The sequence below is a fragment of the Morone saxatilis genome, unplaced genomic scaffold (assembly GCF_004916995.1).
Source record: "Morone saxatilis isolate NCDOM2014 unplaced genomic scaffold, NCSU_SB_2.0 Contig19, whole genome shotgun sequence".
NCBI classification, from domain to species: domain Eukaryota; kingdom Metazoa; phylum Chordata; class Actinopteri; family Moronidae; genus Morone; species Morone saxatilis.
The window spans coordinates 439,826-448,911 of record NW_023339751.1 but is presented as its reverse complement, the minus strand read 5'-3'; the positions used below and the strand labels follow the sequence as shown (position 1 = coordinate 448,911).

General features: G+C 38.9%; 1 protein-coding gene across 1 annotated transcript in view; it reads right to left on the bottom strand.

The window, feature by feature from the left end:
• The window catches only part of thada (THADA armadillo repeat containing), a gene marked incomplete in the record, with an annotated part of 71,220 nt that overhangs the window by 34,937 nt on the left and 27,197 nt on the right, over window positions 1–9,086 (bottom strand). Inside the window, 2 exon segments of the mRNA XM_035664215.1 lie at window positions 1,893–2,024; window positions 7,521–7,610. Coding sequence (XP_035520108.1) covers window positions 1,893–2,024; window positions 7,521–7,610 — 222 coding nt within the window.

Here is a 9,086-nt window from a genome sequence, read left to right as displayed (position 1 = left end):
CGCTGCTTGCAGCTTTAATATTTTGTTTAAAGTTGTTTGTCTGTTTTTTTTTTTTCCAAAGTCTAGATTTTTTTTCCCCAGTAAACTAAAATCTATTTATACATATTTAAAAAGTATTTTGCAAGTTTAACAGAAGGTGCAAACTTTTATTAGTACAAAAGTGATCAGTACATCTTAGAGTATATGGTGTACAAATATATTTAATAGCATAGTTAAAACACTAACTTAGAAATACTTTTGTTACTATTTTAATCCTTCTTTCTATGTGTGTCTCATGTTTCTCTCTCTGAGTTTTTAGACCTGTGAATCCAGCAGTCACTTATTTTAGGGTTAAAATTAAATAAAAGGTTTGTGCATAGGGAATATAACTGTAACAGAAATGCGTGTGTGGAAGAAGCTTCAGTTCTATTTGCAGGTGCAGCAGATGAACACGTACCAATAATATTTGTAGCTTTCTCCATCTCAGGAATGTAAGAAATGAAGGTTGAAACCGCAGTTTCCCATTCGCCTGGAAGCTTCACTCCCCAGTAAACAGCCAGATAAAACCAGTCACAATCTAATCAAGCACAGAAACCCGCTGGAGACATCAACTCCAACTACACAAGTGTTTTGTCTCAGCGTGCACAAACACAAAATCAGTCAAGTCTTAGACAGACGAAAAGCTTCTTATTATTTCTAATGTAATTTGCCTTTATGGCGAGACAGGAGCTGAATTTCAGGGAGTGCAACGTTAAAAAAACACTGCCAAGACATGAAGTTCGCATAAAAGATGCAGAAGCACCTGTGCAAACAACACAAAAGAACACGAACACACACACACACACACGCTCGGACATTAATGTTTAGGCTGCAGGTGTTTTGTCTCGGTGATTGTTCTATACTTAGAATGAGTTCTGGTTCAGAGAAACGTTGTTTGAGAGGTTTATCGTGGCTGAGAGAGCAGGTGTGTGACCCTCTTGGGTTTGACAGAACATTCCCCCGTGCTAATGTTTCTTCTTAACCTTTTATATGAGCGTTGGAGCTGACTGGAAACACATTGTCATTGATAGCGATGACACGAGGGAGGAGCTGCTGATAGCGGGAGCCTTACGCCCATTCACATCGCTTTCGGTACAGCTGGTCATTGAGCGGCTCTGCTGGGACTCTTGGGAGCTGTTAAGAGCTAAAAATTCCTGCTCAAGGTTTCTTCCAAGTCTTTCATAATGGACGAGAGTGATTTGACAGATGCACAGAAGCAGTACGGAATAAAAGGAACGTTTTAAAAACTTGTTCCTAAGCAAACATCACAAGACAAGCAGACAAATGACGCTAATTGTGATGACAGATAATACAGTAGATCTTAATCTTGTGTGTGCAGTGCGTGCATGTTCCTGTTTTTAAGTTAAATAATATGTCCGGATATATTCTGACAAGCTTGTGGGTGCAGTATATCTGCATGTGTCTATCAAAATATAAAATATATACAATAAAATACGCTATAAAACAATGTATCTCAAAACTTGGCAGAAATGTAATATAATATTTATAGGAATATTTTATTCAGTGTATAATCAACTGAATATAAGAATTTCTGTGTTTTTGTTAGAATGAGACGTTTTGTTAGCGGGTCCTCTCCTGGCGCAGTCCGCCATGTTTAACCGCTATGTTCCAGTCTAGAACATACAAACCAAACACTAGTTTCTCCTACACACCTTTTGATTCTGAGGGCGTCAAATACAGACGCGAGCAGCGTTCAGTTACTTGCAATCTGCAACTTCACCACTAGATGCCACTAAATCCTGCACACTGGTCCTTTAAAAGGGTACTCATTCTGCGACTATAAAAAGTGACTGAAATTACATTGATGTACATAAATAAGTGTATGCTTGTGTGTGCGTAACACGGGCACCCACCTAATGATGAAGGGCATGAAAGGAGCGAGTCCCAGAGGTGAAGAAGATCCATCCATGGGAGAAGGGTAGAGTCGACTGAGCACCAGTAGCAGTAGGAACAGACTGGGGTGAAGCTTCACCTGACCACTGTCACTAAACACACACACAAACAGATTTTAACAAAAGAAACGTTAATGCCACAGACATGTACAATGAACACAGCAGCCTATAGATCCATGCGTGCAGTAACTGTAGGGAGTGGAGCTACTCTAGATGACCTTAAATGTAGCTTCTGCTTCTTTTTTGGCCTCTGAGGTTTTTTCAAGTAGAAAGGGGTTTTTGGGGATGTTTTCCTTCCAAGTGTTGAGTATGCTTTAAATGACCTCGTTTGTAAGAAATGCTGTCTGAACATGTCTGAGGGTAAAAGTGTTTATGGCTGTTCTGGGCTCAGTCACAGGTGGGGTGAAAAGCCTGCAGTTATAGAGAGGGGTGAGACGTGATCAATCATTTAAATTAAGATCCTGGCGCACACTGTTGGACAGTCTCTCCTCAGAGGCAGAAGCACGCTGACACCTTTCGCGTTTGCCTTAGGTTTGGTTAGAGAGTCTATTAAGACATAGTTTCTAAAACTTTTAACACCTCGTACCACCTCCGAAAATATTAGGACAGTTCACGCAGGAGGCAGGTTTATTCCTGATAGGAAGGATGAATTATTACTGTCAGCCAGAGACACACTGTACAAAGGGCTCTTCAACTCTTCCACACAGTAACTATGGATGTGTGTGTGCTGCATGCATCAACGTGACCACGAAGCACGCTGATATTCTAACAAAAAATCTATTATAGGAAATGCAAAACTTATTTTAAATTACATTTCAGCAATGTCATGGTTTAAGTTTTTTTTATTTGAAATTATGTCGTATTTTGATTGTGTTCTATTTTAAAATGTATTTATTTCTCTGCATACCATCAGATGGTTCTCGTGTACGTGTGCAAGATTTGATTTAAGATATAGTAAAGGATGTGATATTGGGCAATACATATCAACTGACAGAGAATAGCTGTTATAAACAACTAAAAAGAGACAAGTTTGTGAATCAAATCTCAGCATTTATCCTGCAAGTTAATGTCAGTATACACCGTTCATATTCAGCTATCCTGTCCTGCCTGTAAGACTAAAATATACGATCACAAACAACTAGACTTTTGCCAATAACGTGACCTACTTGAGGAGCTCTGATCAGCACAATTTAGAGCATATTTGTTTATAGATTTGTCTTATAGGAATGGTTTGACATGTTGGTAATTACATTTATTAGAGTTAGAAGAAGATCATTACTCTCGTCATGCTCTCTGTACGCTAAATATAAAGATAGAGCCTGCAGGTGAGTAGCTAGCTTAGCATAAAGATTGGAAACAAGCACGCTAGCAGCACCTCTAAAGCTGACTAATTAAAATGGTACATCTTATAAGTTTAATGCATTCACAATAGTAAAAATGAAAACTTCTGGTTTTACTTATGTAACTAGTCTCAGCTTTGCTAAGCCAAACAAACGTGTAGTATTAATCTTCTCATCCAATCCAAGGCAAAGTGTGTATTTCCCAAAATATTCCTTCAAAGTCCTTTATTGTGTTATCTTTGTTGAGATACTGCAGCTATAGCAGTTCAAGACAAATAAACAAGTCTGGTTGCAATTCTAGTGTGTTCACAATCAGGATCAAACAGCAATATGGCTGACGCATGAAACCACATATAATCAAAATTCCAAACTAAAATAGGCCTAAATTCCTCCAGCTCTTTAATACACACTGCGTATCTCAAACCACCCACACTCAATACAGTCATCTCCTCATCCCGTCCTTGAGCTGAGCTTTTCACCTCCCTCTTTTCCGTCCATCCAAATCTCCTCACTACCAACTGAGTCAGAATGGAAACTGACTGTCTCCGCCAGCGGTTTCACAGTTTCACTCTGACACACTCGCAAGTGAAGTGAAGGAAAGGAGGGAGGAAAATTGAGACAACAGACAAGAAATCCAGCGACAAAAAGTTAGGAAAATGACGAAAACGCCAGGTATCCAATCTGGATGAATAAAACAGTTTTATTCCTTCTTGTCCTGCTGTCAGCTCTCTGAGGGATGAATGGAGCAGTAATCAACTCCCCCAAAAGGTTCAGTGAGTTTTAGATCTGCTCCAGGTTTTTACGCAGTACGTGAGGTGAAAATATCTCATAGTATGGGAATAAAAATAGTGTTTGCATTGCAGGGAGCGCCTGCAGCGGAGCTTTGTGTATGTGTGAGAATATGCAAGGTCTGCTTTTATGAGTGTATCAGGAGACCCAGGTGTCCTTCAGGTCCTGTCATTAGTCATGAGTATCTGAACAACAGACCCGCCTGTGAAACTACTTGTGCTTTTCATTACTTCATTCAACAACACATACACAGAACCATCCGCTGGGACCGCCACAGATCGGCGAGATGGGAAACGGAATAGCAGCCCAATTAGCGACCAGTCCAATGTGTTTAGTGTCACAGTTTAGTCAAGCACAGTGGGACGGGATGTGATGTCACACAGACAGGAGGGGGAGGGCAGATAGAGGGCAACTGCAAACATATTAGGCCCTGTTGGGATACAGCTGGAGGCAGAAACACTTGACAGGATGGAAAAGAGACTCAATGGCATTTAATAGCTCAAATTCCACACTGAGGTCTTCCATGAACGTCTGCCCCCTCTCCCTAAACTCCTCAATCATCTCCAGTACGCCGGTTGTTTGATGAAAGGGTTATTTTGGTTTTACATCTTTTTAAAGAGAGTGGAAACAGAACACTGACCTTAAGTATTTTTATTCTTCATTTATAAAAGCAGAGAGAGAGACACAGTAGCAGAGACACAAAAGAAGCTCTAAAGTAAACTAAAAGCTTTAGCTTAACATTTAGTTAGCTCTCAGGCAAATAAATCACCAGTCTTGTTTAAAGAATTAGAGAAAAGTACTTGGACTGTGATATGAAAACTGTTTTCTTTGGAAGTGGACGCAGTGGTAGATAAGACTACGTGTACTGTAACAAATCCCTGCACAGCAGTTTAACATTTGGGAACTGACCTGAAATAGTTTCAGAGATAAACACGTTTGCTACACAGAGATAAAAAGATTAATTCACAGGCCATATAAAAAGCACAAACATCATTTTATAACTTAAAAAGTTGATCTCCGTAGCTGTTGCTCCAGCTCTTCATGTCCAAATCAAACTTCAGCTAAAACTTCATCTAAAAAGTGACACATACGAGCACACAGTGCAGCTGGAGGACTGACTGTACTCGCCACAGAATGGACTTTGTGACTCAAGGTAAAGCAGATGACACCAAAAATAAAACAAAGACAACATGGGCTCTGCTTGCAGCCAGGAGGGAAAATAACTGGTAGAAAAGATAGAAAGAGTCACTCAAACAAACACAAAGACTATTTTAGTCTAGTTTTAGGTCCATGCATGAGCACAAACTGCTCCCAGGTAGAATCCATCCACACATGGACTTCTGATAATCTGATAAAACAAACTCTGATCCAACGTGAATAACAGACACTGGTCTAGGATATTCTTAGTCCCTGTATGTGTGTGTATAATGTATAATGCAGAATGTGTTTCTTTATTTCTCTGTGAAATTGTATTTTTATTTAAGTTTAGATAATATGTAAGACTGTTAAAAAGAAAATAGACAGAACTGTATTAAAAGTTACTAGAAATATCAGTAAAACTCATCTCAGATCAATATTTACAGGAAATAATCTGCTCAAAATGTATCAAAATCTCTTGTTTTAAACAAACTTCCTGCAGTTATTGTGTTCACTGTTCGTGTTCATTGTACAGTTTATCAGTTGTTCTCTACTGTTATTTTTTGTGCATTAAATATAATATGAAATATCTATAAAATATGTCACTTTGTGTTGTCGGTTTACTCACTGATTTAAAAGGGGTCTCTTAAGGATAACTGTTGGGAACCACTGTATTAAAGGATCTATTGGTCCAGAGGTAGGAGTGAAGGTAACATGAACTATTAGGAATAATATGGTACCAGAAATTTAGTCGATACGAATACCACTGAAATTCAACTGTTCTTGATACTAATTCAATACCACTGTAAAAATGTCCTGATCAAGTTATTTTAGCCCCGATTTCCATTTAATACAGAGTATCAGCTGATACTGAGTTCTGATCCAATATCTGTATTTTCCTAAATTAATACAGGTGAATAGCTATGCATGGTATTAAGAATAAAAATGACTGCATCCAAGCTGTTTGGTGCACTTGGTGCCATCTTCAACATATAGTATTATACATATAGTATGTTCTTCCGATGGCATTTGACAGGGGTCCACAAAGTATTCTTGTGACACCCATGTGTATTATATGTTATATGTTATTATATGAGAGGAAATATAATCCATCCAAAGACAATTATGTGTTGTTTTTAAGACTAAAACATTATAAAAACTGAAACCAAAAGACGGTCTAATGGTCAGCTATTGCAGAAACCAATCATTAATATTTCAGGACTGCGTGCAGAATTTTGAAGATATTGTCTTTAACAATCACAGGTCCAAAGCCAGTTCAGGCTGTATCTTAACATGCACTTTAAAGCTTATGTTCTTTACCACCTGAGAAAAAGTACAAAACATGTCTCTTATCTGAATGTTAAATTACAGCCATATTCTGTCCGTCTTTTGTGGATCTTACACTTTAAATTCTCCTTCCAACTGTCTGTACGTCAGTTTTTTGATTACTCAACTATCTTTCCACACAGGGTTGTTTTTCATTCATAACTCTTGTGGAGGGAGGCTGGATTACATAGTACATAATGTACACACACAGTTCCAAATCTCATTTCTATAATCTTTCATATATTGTGACTTATTTTGGGAATGCCCTTGTGCTGCAACTTCCACAAGGCTTTCTAAAACCACTAACAGCAGCTCTCTTGCCTCCTGTCCTGCTGTGTATTGCTACAGTGTGGTGTGGTTGGTCTGTTTGGGTGGTGCGATACACAGAGATGATGTGGGAAGTCGGAGAGCCGAGGTCTGGTTCCGTGGGAAATTCACAAATGTTTTAACAAGGGTCGAAGGGAGTGAGGGGAATTGTGAAAGAGCCAGTCTGAAAAAGCATTCAATTAATTGGATCCATATTAAGATAAGGCTGCCTGGGGAGCTGTTGGACGACTCGAATGCTTTTAAAAAGGGGAGTTCGGGCTGAACTAAAGAAGATAAGGCCAATGAACCTCAGTAGACTCAACTCCCCACTGCAAAGAAACAAAACAAAATCGCAACAAGACATTTACTTTATTCGGCCGTAAAGTCTTACACTGTGAGCAAATAGTTTGAGTTGAACAAGTGATACTTTAAAAAAAAAAAAAAGAGCCCACACAAGAACTCCATCGAGGGCAATGCTAAATGATTAAAAAGTTCATAGTTCAGACTTAAGAAAATCAACCTTTAGGAGTGTCCCTAACTTTAACCTCTCCACTGCTTAATCAGCTTAAGAAAACAATGTCTCATATGGCTTGAATGGAAGTTAAATTAAACCTATAATGGCATCAAGGAAGTGTGAAAAGCCATGGCGAGGGCTGAATGTGGAGTTTGGATTAATGGTGGACCACCTCACCTTTCCACCGTGGCTGCAGCCTCCTCCAGCTGGTTCAGAAGGAACGGATAGAGAGCCGGAAAACGGGTGAAAAACTCTCGGCCCGTCATTCTGAGTGGAGAAAGAGAGACAGGGAGAATTTATAAATAATAATAACGCACTTATTAAGGCATATATTTAGGGAAATAAGGATTCTTAAACAGGCAGAGTCACCAAAGACCTGCAACACTATATTTTCAATCTGCACAAGTTTAAAAATATCACATTTTGGGACTTTGGAGGCTCCGTAGTTTATCCACCGTGTTATTTAACAGTTCCAGACTTAACTTTTCATGCTTATAGAACTTTATAATTATTTTTAACTAGACCACTGCTTTTTCTGGCACATTAAGAAGCCAAAGAAAGTTCACATCCCACCACCCAACAATTCTTATCAAACATTAAAAGTCCAGTATGTAACATTTAGGAGGCTCTACCGGCAGAAATGGAATATAATATTCATAGGTATGTTTTCATTAGTGTATAAACACCTGAATATAGAAATCATTATCGCATGCAAGCTGACTTTGACATATAAAATACTGTATGTGTCCCTTTAAACCACATAGATTGTGAAAGATTGGTAATAACTACCATAAAACAGAAAGAGGAACTGAGAGGGAAGAGACAGAGACAGAAAGAGAACTAACAAAACTACTGCTGTGCACGCAGAGCATGAACAACCAACTGAACACCCCTCACGTTGGTAATTGACAACAGAGGAATGAGAACGGGCTGTAGGAGAAACTACGGAGGCTGCAAAACACCAAAATGTAAAAAAGTAGAAAAATGGCACTTCAACATGGCGGAATCGGCAGAAGAGGACCATAAGGTAACAAAAACACAATAATTCTTATATTCAGGTGATTATACACTAATAAAAACATATTTAAGATCCTCCTAAATGTTACACACTGGACCTTTAACAATGCCATTAGTATTAGAAAGAAGCTAAACTTTGTTGAATACTTTAGTATACTGCATAAGAATTCAGTGACATCACTAATTACTGTCAACAGAGAACACAAATAATCAGGAATAATTTCAATTACAGTCCATTAAATTACCTGATTCAATAATCGTGACATAACAACAAACAGCCAGAAGCAGAGGAGGGGAAATAATGGAGAGTGCTTTTAGTCATATGTTGTGAAGCTCTGATAAGGAGACGGAAATGTGCCAAACAAATTCAGCCTCTATGTTTGTTAACCCTGCTACAGCTAGAAGTAAACACTCGTATGCACATATAGAGCGCCATGTGCCGCAGCCGCGTGTGTCTGTGCTTATGTATTCACCCAAACACATACACAACTGTCAATAAAGTGACAAACTTTATATTTAAACACCGGCGGTCTTGCTGCTGCGACCGCCATTCAGCCTCAGGGCCAATAAAGTTTTTATTTAACTCTGCCCGTCTAAATCAAGTCGCTCCTAAAGGGAAGAGATCTGGTCTGCCAAGCACATGATCACAAGACTGGAGAGCAGATCGCGTACTGCTTCAGTAACAACTGCCACTGATTCTGGACTCTCACACACAGACACACACAG